Source organism: Palaemon carinicauda, chromosome 35 (genome assembly GCF_036898095.1).
Source record: "Palaemon carinicauda isolate YSFRI2023 chromosome 35, ASM3689809v2, whole genome shotgun sequence".
NCBI lineage: Eukaryota > Metazoa > Arthropoda > Malacostraca > Decapoda > Palaemonidae > Palaemon > Palaemon carinicauda.
In genome coordinates this window covers 44,645,815-44,667,557 of record NC_090759.1, presented here as the reverse complement: position 1 = coordinate 44,667,557, position 21,743 = coordinate 44,645,815, and the positions used below count along the sequence as shown (strand labels likewise).

Sequence of the window (21,743 nt, the reverse complement as noted above, 5' to 3'; positions counted from 1 at the left end):
ACAGATTTATTTTCTCAAGTTTTCCTTTCCCTCAATCTGCAGTGAACAGCTGAGGAAATTACTTCCAATAAATTCATATAATACAAATGTCTTAAATTTCCAGGATGTGATCCAATTCCTAATGATAACAGGCCTGTGCTCAAAATGTATTTCAATGACAAGAGAAAAACCAAAGGTTCGACGAAAGATTAATGTAAAATTTAATAAGGATAAGTAATAAATACACGAACAAATAAATAGAAAATAAGCAACGGATACAAACTAACACTGAAGCACTTTGTTTGAAATGCAGCATCGTAGTATTCACTTTACTGGAGGAATAAACAAATTCGTTGCTACCTTGTTGATAGTACGGCAGTTTTTCTTGACCATTTTCTGGTCCAAGGCTCACCTGCCTTATGACTTAACATGACTTGACCATTAAGTGATTACGTTTTATAATTAATGAAAGGGAGAAGATTCACCAGTCCAATGAGTCAAACTCGACTCTTACAGAGCTGTCCCGAGTTGCATCGAGAAGAAAAAAATATTTATATTAATGTTAAATAAATTGATACAATAATATATATATATATATATATATATATATATATATATATATATGTATATATATACTGTATATATATATATATATATATATATATATATATATATATATATATATATATATATGTATGTATATATATACTGTATATATATATATATATATATATATATATATATGTATGTATATATATACTGTATATATATATATATATATATATATATATATATATATTGAATATAATGGATAAAAATATGAGGTAAAAATCTGTGCTAAATAAAAATTCAAATCTTATCTTTAAAACCTATGTTTCTTGAAAAAAGTTAAAATAAAAAAATGAGAAATTCTCAGAGCCTGATAAAAGGCCAATAAAACTTTTCTCATCAAACATAAGTCAGTTTCTCTTTTAAATACTTTAAAATACTTTAGAGTCGCTAAAAATATATTTTATAGTTAAAATACAGTCACCTTCATTGCACCTGGGTAGTGCTTCACTATGGGCCAATAAGTGATATTAGCGAAGTGGTACTTTTAAATTTAGATATAGCCCTTTCTTTGATTCAGCGACCTGTAACTACTGTAACCCCATTGTGTAATTGACTGAAACAAATATTTTCTTTCATGCATTAGGAGTTTGGAGTTTGATTAGAATCTCCCACCTTGATTTCAGAAATAAAATATAAGCACGTATGTAAATACCTGTATATAAATATGTGCACTTCATTTCCATAATAAAAAAACGCTATACAGGAAAGAGAATTATTCATTTATTTACAATCAAATTGAAAATCTTTCGGAGGAAATTATATCCCAAATATCTGGAACATACAAGTTAGGTAACTTTGGCCACGAAAAGACACAAAATGAATGATTATGGACCTGTCATATGTGAATGAAATGTATAAAATTCTGATTTCTTATTCAAATGCCTCATTTTTCTGTTCTACTACATACAGATCTAATCTCTTAATTTTCCTTCATATTCCCCATTTCTATTCTCACCCTCCCACATATAATAAAGATCAACATGTCTGGCTATACATGTATTTAAATATTTTTCTTTCCTGTAACGCTTAGCGGTAGGGGGAAGGAGAAGTCATACCCTGGTGAGATGGGGTACCCCGAGAGGTACATTGGAAGCCACAATCATCCACAAATTGCCGAACCAGCGGGTTGTATAGTTAGGAACGAGGCAGGGGTAGAAAGGGTTGAATCTGCGTGTGTGTGTGTGTGTGTGTGTGTGTGCGTGTGTGTCTGTGTGCGCGAACGCGCGCGTGCGCTTGAGTGCATGTATATATAAATATTTAGACCTCATTTGGGTACACTAGTGTGTGTGTGTGTGTGTGTGTGTATATATATATATATATATATATATATATATATATATATATATATATATATATATATATATATATACACAGCATAAATATAAGCTAATTGCTCCATTTATTTCTAGGGGTAGCCAAGCTCATCTTTGACAATAATTAGGCTTTATTACCTTTCATCTATTAGTGCACAACTTATTTCAGCATGATTGTTAAAGTACTATATCATCGTTTGCCATTATAAGATTTGTTTTGCGCCCCTTCTGCGTAAACTTTCAATTGGTGAAGGTCTTCATCCAATCTTATTATTATTACTCTTATTACTAGCTAAACTAAACCCCTAACTGGAAAAGCATGTTGCAAAAGACCTTAGAGCTTCATCAGGGAAATTGGCCCAGCGAAGAAAGGAAAAATTAGCTATAAATGAGAAATGAGTAAAAAATACATAATACTTCATGATCAGTAACAACGTTTAAATAGATCTGTCATATATAAACTATGAAGAGACAGTTATGTCACCCTGTTCAACAAAAAGCATTTGCAGCAAGTTTGAGCTTTTGAAGTTTCACTGATTCAAACTCCAGATTAGGAAGATATTCCACAATCAGGTCACACCTGGAATAAAACTTCTAGAATACTGTGCTGTGTAGTATTGATCCTTACGATAGAGTAAGAAAGAGTTTAGGATTAACTGCATACCTAATACTACGTACTGGATGGTACAGTCCGGGAATATCTGAATGCAAAGGATGGTCAGAATTATGATAAATCTTATGCATCATACATAAAGAACTAACTGAACGACAGTACCAGAGATTATTATCCAGTTCAGGAATAAGAAATTCAACAGACCAAAACATTTTGTCCAACAAATTAAGATGAAAGTCAGCCTCTGTTGTTTGAACTTTTTAGACCTTCCTGCTGGTCCTCGTCGAACTTCTCCCACATCTACTACCTTTCTGCTTACTGTTCTTCACCTATTCTCACTACTTGTTTAAACCATCTAGCCGTTAGGTATTCCATCTTACAACAATCTTCTAATTTGCTAAGATATTCATATGGCTTCATAGATAATCTTAGCATTCTACTGTCAGTCATCTGGAAAATTTGATCCATTGTTTTTGTCTATCCATTACTCTATTGTATCAAGTTTTGTAAACTACGATATCAGCATAAGTAATTATCATGACGGTAAACAGATTGAGAAAAACTCTCTATTGATTTTTGGGTGCCAAATTGCAAAGATTTCTTAAAAGTTTTAGGAAAGGATAGAACCTTATAATTTATGACGAGCCATTTAAATACTACGAAGCATTCGATTAATATTAGGCTATTATCTGTTTACACAAGCAAACACACAAATAATGTATATATATATATATATATATATATATATATATATATATATATATATACAGTATATATATATTGCATATACAACAACAAAAAACTAATGAAGCCGTTTCTAGTCCACTACAGGACAAAGGCCTCAGACATTTCAATTTATGTCTGGGTTTGTCCAGTTTTCATCACCAAATTAGCCAGTGCGGGTTGGTGATGGTGGGAGATATTCATCTGATCCCTCACAGCAAACCAACCTAATATGGGTATCCCTGACTTGTAAAGCTTTGCTGATCAAGGCAATACACAAACCATTTCATCACGTTAAGGTATACAGACTCAGAAAGGGATATAGGCCTATATATATATATATATATATATATATATATATATATACACACTGTAAATATATATATATATATATATATATATATATATACACTGTATATATATATATACTGTATATATATATAATATATATATAAATATATATATATATATATATATATATATACATATATATATACACATACCATATACTGTATATATATATATACATATATATATATATATATATATATATATATATATATATATATATATACATATATTCTTACGAAGCTGGTCTAGTATATTTCATTTGTGCATTTAAAAGATGTATAGCCAGCTTGTAAGGTAAGTTCCTGTAATGTAGGTTTAAGTAATTGTATATAAATTACATAAGTCTTATGTAAACTCGTTTTATGTATGCTGTATCACACATGAGGTAATAATACGAGGTATTACGATATCTTTACGAGATATTACGCAATTCTTATATTTTCCACCTGGTTGAAAAGTACATGACATTTCTAGAAATACATTTACTCTTTTTTTTTTTTTAAATATTTCGAAGGGTAGGTGGCCGGAGTTAGCTGAGAGAGAACTATCTTGCGAGCAAGGTTTGTTCCCCTGTTCAATTTTCTCTTTGGCAACCTTACACTGCTAGGCCTTGCCCACAAGCTATGTGAATGATCTAGAATCATCTAGAAGTTTTAATATTATATATATATATATATATATATATATATATATATATATATATATATATATATATATATATATATGTATGTATATGTATATAAGCCCTAGGATATCGTAAGCAGTAGAAGAGATCCAGCCTGCTCCCTTGAAAGAGCCAAAGTTCACCCACCCTCTCCTCTCAAGGGCTTCAAGTGTGTGCCCTCTAAAATGGGATTAACAATTTCTATCCAACATATATTGTGCATAATGTGTTCAGACGTTAATGAAACCTTAAATTTTATTTCAAGTGTATTGAAATAATTTAAATTCTTGTTTAATATAAATTTTCGTAACTGGCCCTGTGAGATTTTTGTTACAACTGTTAAGTGTATTTATTTTGGCTTAACTGTTCGGTTAACTCGTGTGATCCAAGACGTAAGTGTATCAGTTAGTTTTATGTAAATTTCATTAAGGATTTAATCATTAGAGTGTTAAAGTGTTAACTATTTTCATTAATTATCAAAATAAAACATTTCCATAGATTAATCTCCAGTGAAGCAAGTGATAGTATAATTTTTTTCAAAGAATCTTTCTTTTGTCAAAGTCTAAGGTTTGTTCAGATTTAATATTTCGACTAACTTAATTTTGGTGTCAATTCTTTTTGCATTAGCGTTGTAACTTTTTATAGAATATATTTATTTTTGTCAAGTGTGTATTATTTTGATAACCCATATTTCTTAACAGTGCTTACTCCTAATCCCTGTCTAAGAATTAAAGTAAGAGGTTGTTTTTGAATATTTTTTATAAAACAATCAACCATTTTTGTTTTGAGCGACATAAGAGACCTTTGGATATTCTTGGTTTTTATATATTGCCGTCTGGAAGTTGCATAATTTTCTCTGAACTCGGATATTGATTTTCCAGTATAACATATTTATGTAATATAATCAGGGGAATTTGGAGCTCGAGAGTTTATGTAATTTGCCAGCGTAATGATATATATGTATATATATAACTTAGCATTTAATAATAATAATAATATTATATATATTATAGATATATAACATTAGTGTACACAGAGATATATATATATATATATATATATATATATATATATATATATATATGTATATATGTATAAATATATATATAAATATATATATATATATATATATATATATATATATATAAATATATATATATATATATATATATATATATATATATATATATATATATATAGATAACCATATATATATATATATATATATATATATATATATATACATACTGTATATAAATATTAGTGTACACACACACACACACACACACACACACACATATATATATATATATATATATATATATATATATATATATATATATATATATCATATACATACATCATGGTATAATCGATAGAGGAGCAATGTTGAGGTTATAAGGCAGAGAATATAGATACTGGATGGTCGAGGGTGATTAAAAATTGGCTTCATGATGAAAACCAAGCATGGAATTTTGTTTCCATAACTATTTAACATGTAATGCAATACTATCTGGCAGCAGTGAGTGAAACTGGGGAATCTTGTGGACGAATTTGAAAAGTGAGAAACTTGAGCTAAAGTAGAAAATTTAATGTTAGATTAAATGGACAGAAAAAAGCTGACAAGCTGAATGTTGACATGATTAGTTAAGAAAAGGAAGTTTATTTCCATGTGGATTTGGTAGTAAATATAGTGGATAACGGTGAGATTAGAGATAAGGTGATGCTTGGAAGGTAACAAAAATTTTGCAAAATATTTGAAAGAGATTTGAAGAGCTATAATAGCTGAATTTTGAAGGTGTGAAGGGCTTGTTGAACCAACTCTTCTCTACGAAAACGTACTGTAGCTGTTGAATGTGTATGGAAGAAAAGCATGTTGAAGTTGTTGAGATGAACTGTTTGAGTAAAAAATGTGGAATAGGATGCTTCGGTCATGTGGAAATAATGGTAATGGACAACGCTAAATTTCATTTGACATTCAAGAAGTATGGAAATGGACGCATGCAAGCTAGAAAAGTGTTTATTCGAGTATAAAAGTAACTGTTGCATTAATACGGACTCAATCCTATTGCACAAATGGAGTATATATATATATATATATATATATATATATATATATATATATATATATATATATATATATATATATATATATATATATATATATATATATATAAGCATTCATGTTACTTTACCGCGTAATTAATAGGCAATGTCTTAGTGATGTCCAAAAGTCTTAGAGGTAACATGAAAATTTTGTAGTATTTGTGATAGAATTGCATGATTGATATCAAACTAAATAAAAAGCATAAAATGAATATCATTCAGACGTATGCACCACCATCATCCCATAGAGAGGAAGAAATAGAAACTTTTTTTATGAAGCTCTTGAAATATATTTAAAGACAATTTACGTTAATTTTTGGTGATTCATAAATTTTAAGACATAAAAACACCTCCGTAATATGAAAAAAAATATGGTGGTCCTAGTTTAGCAACAAAATAAGTAATACCAGCTACCTGATGAAATGGAAGCATGTAAAATTTGTATTGGATTCAGCACAAGGGATAGGTGAAAACCTTCCTAAACAAGATCAGTGAAAAGTATAAAAAAAACCCCACCAAAAACCTAATAAAGAAAAGATTGGAGATGAGGGTAAAATCTAAGAGATGAAATATAATTAGCAGAGCTATCCAAGAGAATATACAACCTAAAAACCAACACATTCGCAACCACAATCACACAAAAATTTAGGAAAGTAAAGAAAGGAAGAAGCATCTAATTAATGAAAAGAAGATTTGGAATAGAGCAGATAATTGCTATAAAGAATGAAAATAGAAATATTATTGACAAAAGAGATGGAGTGATAAAAACTGCAGAGGATTTCTATATAATGCTATACAATAATGATATCAGAAATAGCTTTACTATAGAAACAAAGAAACACCTAAACTAGTACCAAAAGTAACAACAGGAAAAGTAACGAAAACATTAAAAACCATGAAAAGAGGCAAAGCAGCAGAAGATGGCCTAACAATTGATTTAATAATATATGGAGGAGATTCCATTGTAGTAAAACTTCCTGAACTTCGCACAAAATGTCTGCAAGAATGCTCTATCCCTGCAGCTTGCAAAAGTTTTATCATTATACTAATTCACAAAAAGGGAGACACAAAAAACCTGAAAAATTACCACCGGTCTGTATATATATATATATATATATATATATATATATATATATATATATATATATATATATATATATATATATATATATATTTATATATATATATATATATATATATATATATATATATATATACAGACACACGCACACATATGCATGCTCGGATCTGCACCACTAGATATTATCCGTGCCACTTTCTGCTTGAAGGGAATGTATAACTAGAATGTTCAATGTTAGCCCATTGGAGGGAGATACATACAGCTTTAGCTACTATAAGCCTGCCATAGTTGTTGCCCTTGTGAACAATATGTTTTCCATAAATCAATTCTTCCAGGGAAGGATTCCGGGCATGGACATCGATATAGTGTTGATTTATTGCCCCCTGATTTTTGTGGTCCAGAATACGTCTTCAGTGTCGTGGTAGTGTGTCCAATGTAGTGTTTTCTGTGAGATTTACACATCTCTGGGTATGAAAATTTATAGACAACGTTTGTATACGTTTCCTTTGGTACCCTAGACGGAAACCCTCCCTAAAAGAAATTATTGATGTAACACAAATTGTTCACAAGGAATACAACTACGCCAGGCTTCTAATAGCTAAAGCTGTAAGCATCGTCCTCCAAGAGTCAATTTTGAACATTCAACAGGATTCCAATTATACGCTCCCTTCAAGTAGAAAGCGATGTGGATAATCTCTGTAATGGTGCACATCCAAGTGTGCATGTATGTGTGTATGCGTATGTTTATACACACACACACACTTATATATATATATATATATATATATATATATATATATATATATATATATATATATCTGCGTAAAATATTTAGACATTCCATTTGATGGCTTCATGGTTACTTAGACTTTGTCCATATAAATATTTACTAATGTATTATAATAGGTATACAAATGAAATAACCATTTTTGACTTACGCATTCTGCGTGTGACTGGCGAATTTTGATCTTGATTTTCGGTCATAGGAAGTTTGTTCCTCAGTTGCAGATCGTCTTTGGTCCCTTCACCACGAGCACCAGTCATGTCTCCCACCTTTCCTATAATGACATTTTCGTGTACATTGTCAACGTCTGTCTCTTTCTTATCGCTTCCAGTAATAACTTGCTTACTTTTTCTCTCTTCCTGGTTGTATTGTAAATTTTCACTGTCACTTTTTATATCATCACTTTCTCCCTCTCCGGCATCACTTTCTCTTCCTTCATCATCGCTTTCACTCTCTTCACCACCGCTTTCTATTTCTTCATCATCACTTTCTCTTTCTTCATCATCGCTTTCTATTTCTTCACCATCACTTTCATTCTCTTCATCAATGTCACTTTCTATCACTCGGTTGGAAATCGCTTCTATTCCGTCACTTTCTACTTTAGTTTCTTTCTGTCCATTCTCTTCATTTTCCCGACCGTTTTTCTCATTACTTTCTTGATTTTCCTTTTGGCGTTTTTGGCTCATCTGTAAAATGATAAATATTACTTAGTAATATAAACAACGAGATAAAAACTATTGCACTGCTGCAATCTTAATTAAGAATTATGATCTATATCAATCTAAATGATTAAAATTGAAAACACTTTAATATATATTGTAAAATTTCAAGAGACCTCAAATAGAAGAATTTCTTAACGTTATTCATATATAAAGAAAAGTAAATTTCGATATTATCATTATCATTATTAGTCAACTTACAACCTACAACCTGTCATCTGTCGTTCTTCATATTGACAAAATTTTCATTTATAACCTACGTAATCAATGAGTTATTGTTTAGAAGCTTTTTCGTCAGTGAACCAGCAAGAGAAAGTTAACTAGGCTGATAAGTCGTATTATGATAAACTCTTAACAGTTAAGATATAATGTTTTTATCATTAATCATTATTATGATAAAAGAAATGGATGTTTGTTTTCCTTTCTAATTACTCTAGCCACGGAGTGCGATTGATAGGTCTTCCTTCGTTTATTACGAATTGTCAGTAGCTTTTAATTTTTTACGAGTTTGAGAAAAAAAAATCTGCAGTTGTGTTGTAAAGACAGTGTTTTACCAGATGCCAATGACTGTGGTTAGCTTTTCCTAGAGTTTGGAATGAAATATGTCCAAGTCTTGGAATAAGTGTGAATACAGCTTTGGCCAAGGAGGGTAGATTGCCTTTGATATCATTAACCAAGATTGGTCTTTATTTCCTGTTTACTTTATGCATATAGACACGTGGTCTGTTCATAGTTCACATGGATGGGTTAACCCTTATGAGACCGAGGTTCCCGTACACTGCAATATCCCGAAGTATCTAAAAAAATACAGAAACATCTGATGCAATAAGATGCAATATAAATTTTGATGAAACATAGAGATACAGTATAACAAGCTCCACTCATTCATCTGCAGCCGGAGGCGCTCGTCGAATGCAGAATACACAGAACCATATGTTGTAGGCGATCTTGCTCCTAAATCTCCATATCATCTCCTACATTAAGTAAATTTCTTATTTTCTATATATAATTTATCATATCTAAACTTTACGTTTTTAACTACGATACAAAATATATGTAGTAACCATAACGAATAAAAGAACCAATGAATGACAATGAAGTAGATTATATGTGTTCATTTTCTGTTTTCTATCTAGGGGCTGAAACAATTCTCTCTCTCTCTCTCTCTCTCTCTCTCTCTCTCTCTCTCTCTCTCTCTCTCTCTCTCTCTCTCTCTCTCTCTCTCTCATTCAAAAGATCAGACAAGCTATAAGCTCAACGTACACAATCATTGCTCGTTCGATAAAATTAACACATTTCTTAATCTCAATAAACACCCGTTTGTAAATCACATCATTCATTGATAAAACATAAAGATACAGCAAGTCATGAAATAATGTGTTATTCCTCTCTCAGATAAACTCTACCAAAAATATAATATCATTATAGGCCTACTGTATGCAATCAGACTCGTTTATAAGATAAAAAAAAATATTCTGAAAATTCGATAAACACTAAATTACAATAAACACCAATCATTCTTGTGATCAAACAAAGCTAAGGGAGCGGGGTAGTGGGGAAAAGGGGCAAACAGATTTGGCATGCGAACTCTTACTATTCCCATAAATCAAAATCAACCTCCGGCCACCTTAATATGAAGCTATTTCTAAGATGACTGACAATTTTTCCAAAATGGTGGCAAATATGTCCCATGCTTCAAATATTTTCGTTCCATAAGCCTATAAAAGTTGCATACTGTACATATAAGGATTGCACATTTAGGTTTTGGTAGTTTTGCTGTCATTAAGAGATAAACTAAACCAATCTTTCCAGTACGGCCGCCAAAAATATACAGGTATATATCTATTGCTGGATATCATCATGATTCGGTAATCATTCAGTTTTAACATATGCAGCAGCGAGAGCTGCCCAATTAATCCAGACTTGTGGCATTTGCACCTGCCACAGTGCCACCTATTTCCTTCTTCCAGCTACACTTATTCAATTCTTGGCAAGATTTTGCTACTGCTGGCAAATCTGCCCAATAGGAAGACCGGGCAAAACTAATCTGTTGCCATCCCTAGTGTCTTGGACTGGGTAAACTTGGATGACATACTAATGACTGACTCCAAATGTGCTAAGCTTGAAAGGCAGCTTTATTGCAATGCTCTCTAAGGCCAGCTCTTGTAGGGGGAATACAATCATAAGCTCTTTCCTTAAATTTTTCTTATGAAGAGATTAAGTCTAGCCTTATTTACATCTTTATATGAACTGCTTTTGTCATACATGGTCCATATTGTCAACAGCAAAAGTTGTAAAGAGCCTTCTCTTAGTGTAGTGAGACAAACTACTTCCTCCTTCACAGCCCTTGCTACAACTGCTTCTACCAACCCTTGAACCCTTTAGTCAATCCAAGAACACTAGGGTAGCTTATCCTGATTCCTTGTTGATGAAATGTATGAATTTATTGCTTCTGGTTTTTGCAACTCCAGGAGACCAAGTGTATTGGATACGGAAGTTCTCATGACTTGGATTGTTTGGTAAATGTTGAAGATACTGGAGTCTTCCAACAGTTGAAATGCAAATGCTGTGTGAGTGCTAGATCCGTAGATGATGTTCCATATTTAAGTTGGGATTTTATATCACCACCCTTTTGCCCCACACTTACAAATTCCAACAAACTTCATGGTTCATATTCTCTTCTACAGTAGTGTCTGCTGTTGAGGTTCCAACATTGTTGCTCATGTTCAAGCATCTGGGCCGCCCCCTAAATATTTCGGCTGCTTTGGCAACGATTACGGCATCATTGTAGTCACATGCTGAGGCTAGGCTTCTTCCACTTTCCCCTTGTAGGCGAGCCAAATATCTCTTTGAACTCTTTCATTTTTGAAGACCTCCAGTTTTGGGATACAGCCGAGTATCTGTTGTTTTAACCATTTTTGGTGTACAAAGGAAATAACAACATTTAACTGTTACAGTCTTTGTTTGTACAAAGAAAGTTCTACCATCATAAAATAGCAGCAGCAATCTCTAGTCAACTGCTTGCCTCTTTTGTACATCTCAACTCAGCAAAAACATGGGCACATAATTCTTATCTTTACTAAACATGATCATCTCCAATTTTATAGGAAATTTGCCAGAATTTCCTGTTGTGTATGGCTTTCCGATAAGATGCGTGATACATATGGTCCTGGGAAACAATATCTCCAGCAGTAAACTTGGCTAGAAGCTTCTCATCTAGTAGGTAGATGGCACATCGCTGCAGCTTTTTGTGTAAAGGCAATGTCATGACCAATCGTAAATCTTTGATTTGTGCTGGTATGTAACAAATAAAGTAGATTTCTTCTTTTTCAGTCTGAGATTCTTCTGCATCTTCTTCACCTGCTTTCCAGCTACTACGTGTTAATTTTGCTGATGGGGAATCAACTTCTGCCTTTAACTTATAAAATTCAGGAGTGTCTGTAGCAAGGATAACATAGCCATCACCAGCTGCATTAACTAGTCTTTCACACGTGTCCTCTTGGCACAAACAGAAAGCTTCAAGTTATTTGTACTATCTCCTTTCAGGAAACATGCTTACTTCCATTACTTTTGTTCTATAGGCTTAGGGCGTTTTCTTTAACCACCTAATCAACATAAATGCACCCTCAGATACGTCATAACCCTACCACTAACCTGTTCATTCCTCCAGTACTATTTAATTAACTTGTCATTTGATTCTGTATACCTTCTAGAAGGCTAATATGAAGCGCCCTCTTCCTTGGCTCGGCTCTACCATGCTGGTACATCCTGTCAATTCAGGTGCGGCTGTTCAACTTTGAACTGAGACTGGCTAAACAGCATTTGCAAAACTAATGAAATTTCTACCATTAGCTAGCACTGAACCCTATGCTGAGTCTCACAGGGTACTGGGGTGGTTGTTGCATCCCCTAGAGGAGCAACTTCACCTCCAGCCGCCGGGAGCCATTCTCCTTTTCAGATGTATTGCAGGTGTGGAAAACCTTAGGGATTTCGGAACCCTCTTCGAAGGAAGAATTTCTGCATTTCCTTCAGTGCGGTGCTAGGATGGGCCCGTCTCTAGAACCTTCAACATCTCACACTCTGGAGTTGTGTGAAGTCCACCTGTCACCTTCTCCTGGACCTTCCACGCATAGACAAGGTGATCGCTCGCGTTCGCCCCTCCAATGGCCTCCTGCTGACAATGACCCTGCTCGCCATCCTGGGACCTCATCATCCTGTAACCTCCAACCTTCTGATTCTCCCCACAGGAACCCGTTGGTTGCAGGTGATGATCTTCCAGAGACCAGCACTCTTACCACCAGCACCATGCAAAAGGACAAGCCTTGCCATTGCCTGGCCCTTCTGGACATTCTTCCCCTGATCGCCATTCACAACGATTGGAAGATCAAATGGATCATAGGTCATCACGCTCCAAATGCTCTTCTGGAAGGCGTTCGTACTCTAGAGTTTCATGCTCACGATCAACGCTCTCCTCGGAGACAATCCTCTCCACGAACACACAGTCTAGACCTAGGTCCAGATGGTTGGGTTCTAGATCTCGACGATCTAGATCACCAGGATGACGCTTGTGCTCGTGAGGACGACACTCCCGTTCACATGCAAAGCATTCGCGACGCTTGCGCCATTCTTGAATGAAAGCTAGACGCTCCCATTCACAAACAGCTCATTCACGATCAAGGTTTTGATGTTCCTCGTCTAGAGGTAGGGGTAGGGGTTCGCGAAGCCCATTAGCGCGTAGTCCCTCAACTCAACCTTCACCTAAATGACATTGGACCAAACCTGATCATGAGACTGACTGTCACTCAGACAGGCATCCGGCTAAGGCTTCAGCGCTGTTTACTGCCTGGGGAGTATTAGCAAAGCGTTCACCTATGCAACACTTGGAAACACGTCCTGATGTGACACATTCTCCAATGGTCAGGGTTGTCCCTACCCAGAGGCCCTCTCTGACAACTTCGTCGGATGTAGGTAATTCTTTGTGGCAGCAGGAAGGCGTTAGAACTTACTCTTCTAGCATGGCTCCTAATGCTCCTGTTGCGAGCACTTCTGCTTGTCAATCGCGCCCATTGACACGCGAAAATTGTGCCCGTTGACATGCAAAACTTGCGATTTTGCGAGCAAATCAGCGATTTCTGCGAGTAGTTCACGAGCAGATGTGTCGGAACCATGAGCAAGTGCGGTACCAACACCTCCGCCTCCGCCTCCAGCTTCTACCACCTCCAGCGGCAGGACGATACCCTTTCCAGAGGGTTTTAAGGAGCCTCCTAATAGGTTCGCAGATGTTCGTATTAGTCCGAATTATCCTTCTTGTCCATGCAAGGAACGCGTTCCTCTGCCACAAAGACTCTTTTCTGCGTCGACTAAGGCTCCTTCTAAAGATCCCCCAAGGGGACATGCTCCTGGACCTTCAAGGGAAGCCCATATCTTACTTAAAGGTTCTGAGCTTCCTGTATGGGTGCAAACTTTTCTCTCCCCTCTGCAGAAGTCTCTGGGCGTGTCTCCTCCACCGCCACAACCTACGACTGCCCCAGTCAGAGCGACCCGTTGATACTACCGCTAGAGAGTTATTGGCCAGACAGTAATGCTTTGGATCCTTTTCTCTGGTTAAGGCTCATTTTTTCTTTGCCACACATACACCGAATAGTCTGGCTTATTCTTTACACATTCTCGTCTTTCCTCATACACCTAACAACACGGAGATTACCAAACACTTCTTCTTCAATCAAGGGGCTAATTACAGTATTGTAATTGTTCAGTGGCTACTTTCCCCTTGGTAAGGGTAGAAGAGACTCTTTAGCTATGGTATGCAGCTCTTCTAGGAGAAGGACACTCAAAAATCAAACCAATGTTCTCTAGTCTCGAGTCTTGGTTAGTGCCATAGCCTAGTTACCATGGTCTTCTACCGTCTTGGGTTAGAGTTCTCTTGCTTGAGGGTATACTCGGGCACACTGTTTTATCTTATATTCTTTTATATATATATTCTTATTATTTCTAAATTCTCTTTTTATTTTTTTTCTCTTCCCCTTTTTTTTGAAATGGTGTGTTAGGCAGGCTTCATAGAAAGGCCATGGATGCGTGTTGGTTTATCGAGAGGTTGTTTTTTCCTTATCTGTTTCTTTTACTTTTCAAAACCATTCTTACTGTACTCCCTTCAGTTAAAGTGGCTATCCTTGCTTGGTTTATTGGCTCCTCCATGTTGACCAGTTTTTCCGACTTTTTTTCTATAGTTTATGGGTTTGATCAATCACTTTATTTATATTTCTGCATATTTCATTCTTGTTATCATTCTTGTTAATTTGGTTTTCAAGTATGATGTATCTTTTTTATCACCATTAATTCTTATGCTCTCTGGAGACATTGAGCAAAATCCAGGACCAGTTCGTACTAGATTTCGTCAATGTCGTCTACTGTATTGCAATATTCGTGGTCTTCATGCAAATATTCAAGACCTTACAGTTGCATCCAGACAGTGTGATATTCTTTTGTGCTCAGAAACTTTGGTTTCTAATATGAGGCACTCATCTGAGTTCCTTATACCTGATTTTAAGAAGCCAGTTATGTTGAAACGCAATGCCATCCCTAGGGCCAGGGGAATGGCAGTGAATATTAGGACTGAGTACCCTCCTTCTCATAAGTCCTGCTTTGAATGTGGATGCCATGAGATTCAGGTAATGAAGGTTTGTGGCACGCTTAACAACTTCTATTTGTGATCGATCTACTGGAGTCCTGACATGGATTTATTCGATCTTTGATTGTCTTCTTATCATTATGGCTAAGATACAAGAAGATGATAGAAAGGCTTCTTTTGTCTTTGTTGGGGATTTCGATGCTCACCATAGGGAGTGGTTAAATTCTGTTTCTCCTACCAATCGCCATGGCTTAAGAGCTTTAGACTTGCCTCTGAATCAGGCTGTGAGCAAATCATAAGTGAAGTTACTCAAAGGTCTGGTAACTGCTTGGACCTTATATACACTGACTCCCCTGGCATTATAACAAGTAAGGTTGGTTATCCAGTTGGGATATCTGATCATGCCCTGATTTCATTAGTAGTGAAGACTGAGCAGCCTGTCCCTGATGTATCTTACTCAAGTAAGATTTATATGAAATCTCAAGCAGACTGGAATGGGATTTTGCATGATCTTTTGGGCTTGAATTGGACGTAATTGCATAGTAGCATTGATCCTGTAGTCCCTTTGAACGAGAATCTAGTCAGCATAATTGATAGGCGTATCCCTTCTCGTGTACTAAGGTACCGAGTGAAGGACAATCCATGGTTCAATGATGATTGTAGACATGCTTATTTGAAGACGCAGGAGGCCTATCATCTTTGGAAAGGCAATAGATCAGATTTGACCTGGAATAACTATACTCAGCTTAGAGCTTTTGCCCAGAGAGTTTAACTTCAACTGAGAAAGAATGCAATTTAACCATAAAAGAAACCCTTTCTGGTACAACCCAGGAGCATAAGTGGTGGACTACCCTTAAATCTACACTCATTGGTGTAGATGCAACAGTTCCTCCTTTATTTAAACCAGATGGCTCAGTTACTCACTGTCCAAAGGAAAAGGCAACCCTTTTGGCTGGTGTGTTTGACAGCAAGCAGAGTAATAAGAATCTCGAACTTCCTCATTCCTGTTTTCCTGAGGCTTAACTAACAAGTTTAGCTTTTCAATCTCGTGAAATTAAAGCTCTCTTGATCCAAATGGTATTTTTCCTTTGTTTTTTATGAAGACTGCAGATTTCTTAGCTCCAAAGTTATCTATTATTTTCCGCAAGTTATCAAGAAGAGGAGCTTTTAGCACTTGTTGGAGAATTGGTAATGTTACTCCACTACGTAAATGTGTTTGTGGTAGCTCAAATCCAACTGATTACCGCCCAATCTCCATAACTCCCATATTATCTAAAGTTTTTGAACTTCTTTTGGCAAAACATCTTATAGGTTTGTTGAAAGTAATCATCTGTTCCCTCGCTTGCAATTTGGTTTTCGTAAAGGCCTTGGAGCACGTGATGCCCTTCTTACAATCTCCAATGCTGTACAGAAATCCCTTGATTGTGGTCAGAAATTTCATATGATTGGCCTTGATTTTAGTTCTGCCTTTGACCGTGTTAATAATGAGGCCCCTGTTTTCAGACTCAAACACTTGGGAGTGGGTGGGTCGTTTCTTAGCATTATTATTGAATTTTTAAGTAATACATCGCAAAGAGTTGTTGTTGATGGGCACCACAGTGAGTATAGAAATGTGATATCTGGTGTTCCTCAGGGTAGTGTTCTTGGACCATTACTTTTCATACTATATACGCATGACATGTGGTTTGGTCTAGAAAAAGAGCTTGTTGCATATGCAGATGATGCTACTCTCTTTGCATCAATTCCATCTCCTGAATGTAGATCTGGGGTTGCTGAATCCCTTAATAGAGATCTAGCTAGAATTAGTACATGGTGCAAATTATGGGGTATGAAGTTGAATCCTAACAAAACTCAAAGTATGATAGTAAGTAGGTCAAAGACCGTGGCTCCTCAACATCCGATCTCAGCATTGATAATGTTTCTTTAACTTAGTATAACTTTTAAAATTTTAGGTGTGATTCTCTACAGCAAATTTACTTTTGAGAAACACATTAGGTCTGTGTCTTCTTCAATTGCACAAAAAATTGGCTTATTGAGAAAGTCTTTCAAGATTTTCGTTGATCATTCTATTCTGAAGAAGTGTTTTAATTCTTTCATTTTACCTTCATTTGAGTATTGTTCTCGTCTGGTCTTCAGCTGCTGATTCTCATCTTGATTTGTTGTACAGGAACTTACGGTATATTAAATTTCTTATTCCTGATCTAGATGTTATCCTTTGGCTGCATTGTTCAATTAGTTTATTATGCATGTTGCATAAGATTTTTTTTATAATTCTGACCATCCTTTACATTCAGATCTTCCTGGACAGTTCGATCCTGTTCATAATACTAGGTATGCAGTTACTTCTAATAGTTAGGCCTTCTCCCTCATGAGGCTCAATACTGCACATTACTCTAGAAGTTTTATTCCAGCTGTGACCAAGTTGTGGAATGATCTTCCTAATCGGGTAGTTGAATCAGAAGAACTTCAAAAGTTCAATCTCGCAGCAAATGTTTTAATGTTGAACAGGCTTGCATAAGTTCTTTTATAGTTTATAAATCAAATATGTTTTAATGTTGTTAATGTTTTTAAAGTACTTTATTTTAATTTTCAATACTTCTCATATCGTTTATCTATTTCCTTATTTCCTTTCCTAACTGGGCTATTTTTCCCTGTTGGAGCCCTTAGGATAGCATCTTGCTTTTCCAACTAGGGTTGTAGCTTAGCTAATAATAATAATAATAATAATAATAATAATAATAATAATAATAGCGTCAACCAGTAGTGCTCTGACAGTGCACTAACACTACGCTATTACACTGTTACATTGAGCTAATTATCCATCTTTCTAAAATGATGAGGGAAATTAATTAAAAGGGACATATTTGATTTATAACTTACACAAAATAAACTGATCAAGCTGAAGTTTCCTCGAATCCATGCATTACCTGACTTTTTACCTCATATATGAAATGAAGTACCAAGTTATGATTTCTTGGAGGATATTTTTTCAGAGAGTGACAGTCATCTTGGATATTTATAGGCAGCAAACTATGTATCTATATCCTAACATAAACTGGGAGTGACTGAGCAATTCAAAAGGGATTAACCAAATAAATGTCAATCTTCAGATATCCCCAAGAAGCCATTTTGAAAACCTGCCGGCCATCTTGGATAAGGACAAAACTTTCCGTGGACAGAGGCTGAAGAGACAGAAGGTCAAGTCACGAAAACGCAATGTACTAAATTTCTTGCTTTTATCACAATTTTCACTTTCCCTTATTATTTCAAAGTTACTTGATCCAATAACACCAAAAATCATGAAACATTTGGCAAAGCACACCCTCTCTCTTCAAACAGATATATCGGCGTCAATGACCTTCGATGTCAGGATGCCAGAGAACTTCAAATAATTCATTCAAATAGTAACAGATATACAGCATTTGATAAAAAATGTGGGGATTCATCTTCAGGTTTTATCATTATTTACCTTTTATATTTCTATGTATCCTTTCATTGATTTATATTAGCTACCTGTTTCCTTCCACTTTTCCAATTTACCATTCATCACACATTAACGCCCTTAGAGGCTCAAAACGTCACACTGGTAACATTTCCCCAGTGCTGCTTTTAATGTCCGTATGAAATGTTTAATGGTTTCTGTTTCCCTAAACATTGTATACTAGGATGAATTATTCTCTAATCCTGAATATAAACTGTACAAAAAATTTATATCTATTTTAGTTTATGTGTCATTTTCGGAATTTTAAGGCCTCTTGTGTCTATAATTTTCAAACAATTATTGTATATGCCACACAGTCAAGCATTATTTGAAGGTATATTCCCTGGAGTTGCAAGATTACTCCTTGCATTCTTTAAACACATTTCAAGACCTCTGTTTCAACAGAGAAATTAACCAAGATTTTTTGATCCGACAAGGCCCTTCAAGTTTTCCGTAGGCCTAGATAGCTGATGAATATCTACAGCACCTTCACCTGTTTGACTTATGGCCGTTAGGCATTGAGTTGCCCGGTTTCAAGAGGACCATTTGATCTCCATCTGCGATCGGAGCAACCATTCCTCCTCGTCCTATTATGTGTATGGTGTGTAGCCAGACCTTTCATTTACTTGAAAATCACCTCACACTGAAGAGGTGAATCGAGTGTTGGCAACCCTTGTGCCCATCCTGAATCCTGAGAGAAATTCTAACAATATACTTGCGCATTATTCGGCCCAGAGAACCCCTTGAAAACAGTGGAATGGCTGAGGAAGGTCTTCCCAATTAACATCTTCAACTAGAAGGGAAATTACAAGTCACCGGGATGGAGGCTTGAAAACCACGACTTTACGCCCAGCAATCTCATCCTCAAGAGAACTAAAGCATCAAATTAAATCATTAGGACGCCTCTCCGTAAGTCGACTAGGGTATTTACGTGGCCACATTTCCCCCTTAGCTAAATGAATGTCTGGGTGTGCTTTATTTTGGTATATTCATGTTTTAGCTGGCTGTGAACATTTGAGCGTGTGTACGAAAGTCTCTCTACCTTAAGGTTTTTATTGTTTATAGAAGGTTGTTCCATCATATTCACTTTTACTGATTTTGACTTCTTGCTTACGGAATAATCATGCAATTTTCTTTGTATTTTGAAGGTTATTCCTATCATACGTCCTTTTTACTGTTTTTCACCAACCTCCTGCTTACAGAATAACCCTCTATTTTATTTATAGTTTGAAGGCTACTCCTGTTTTATTTCATTTTACCGTTTTTGACTAAACCCCCTTTTTACGCAATACCCACATATTTCATGTGCATTTCAATAATTATTCCACTCATTTTTAATTTTTTCTGTTTTTGACTAACCCCTTGTTTACGGAATAATCACATGCTCAAACTAAAAACAGCTAAGCTTTTGTACATCTTAACCCATGCAGTACTGCTCCCCCATACGTTTTTACATTATTTATTGTTCAGAACTCTCAGATGGAGTGTACTATCCCATGCTAGGTGTAGCGAACTGAACACAGAGGTGGTATTGGTAATGACAAAGAGTATTCCGTTTAACGTGCGATATTTAAGGAACTGTGTAACACGGCAGTTTTCTGACCTGATGGCGCTCCAATCCTCAGGTTTATTTGCTTTTAGCGGAAAGGAAAGATGGGTGAGAGAAGAGTGAGGTTGGGATTTACATATTTGTTACAGAAAGATCTTCCCGGAATAATTTCCCATACTTAATAAAAAAAAAAAAAAATGTGGTTTGCATCAACATAAATGGCCAGAATTGTAAAAGGGTCACAAGATAACCAGCTCTAAAAATATAAGGTTCATGTAGTTAGTTTTTAAATTCAAGTATATTACTACGTATGATTTATGCCACTTCCCTCAATAACGCTTTGCTTCACCATAGCTAGCTTCACTCGCAATTAAACATTCTTAGCAGGATCATACGATACTAGAAATAGGTACATAGATATCTTGCACACGCCAATCATAAGGGTGGTTGTTTCGCTGGTATTTTTGCCTTCGGATGAGCAACAACAGTGAATAGTAAACTGTGGATGTTATAAATACAATCAATTACCGGAATATATGAGATTATAATAAATTATCAAAATAAATTGAACTCCTCTCTCGCGAGACGAAAAAAAAAAAGGGCTATTGAAACAGCATTCAGAAACTTATGCATCAATACTTGGTAGCTCTTAATTGGTTCAAAATGCCACGTAATATTTATGTCATACAAACAGAAAGTGTCCCACTAGCAATTGCGAACAACGTATGCACAAGACCCTGGAGTTAAACAAAATATTGTATGTGAGTATGATATATATATATATATATATATATATATATATATATATATATATATATATATATATATATATATATATATATATATATATATATATATATATATATATATATATATATCTTAGCAATCCCTGTTTGTCAGTGGTTATACTCGTTTAAGTGGAGGAGTAACCTGGTGGAGTAGTGAGAGCCTTTGGGTGCGGAGGAAATGCCCCCCTTAATCTCGATGAAGTCACTGGCAGCAGGGTGATGGATTGGGTGTAAGGTGATAGACGAACTGTCTCTGGCTTTTACTCCTGATGCCTGGCGGTTGATCTTACCTTAGTTAGATAGTTAGATAGACAATGCGCAGCACAAGGAACTGTCTATCCTTTGATGTATC

General features: G+C 35.2%; 1 protein-coding gene across 1 annotated transcript in view; it reads right to left on the bottom strand.

The window, feature by feature from the left end:
* Positions 1-21,743, bottom strand: part of LOC137627715 (protein mono-ADP-ribosyltransferase PARP12-like) — a 289,451-nt gene that overhangs the window by 10,122 nt on the left and 257,586 nt on the right. Inside the window, exon 8 of the mRNA XM_068358969.1 lies at positions 8,381-8,912. Within this exon, the coding sequence (XP_068215070.1) occupies positions 8,381-8,912 (532 nt within the window). The remainder of the gene's footprint in view (positions 1-8,380; positions 8,913-21,743) is intronic.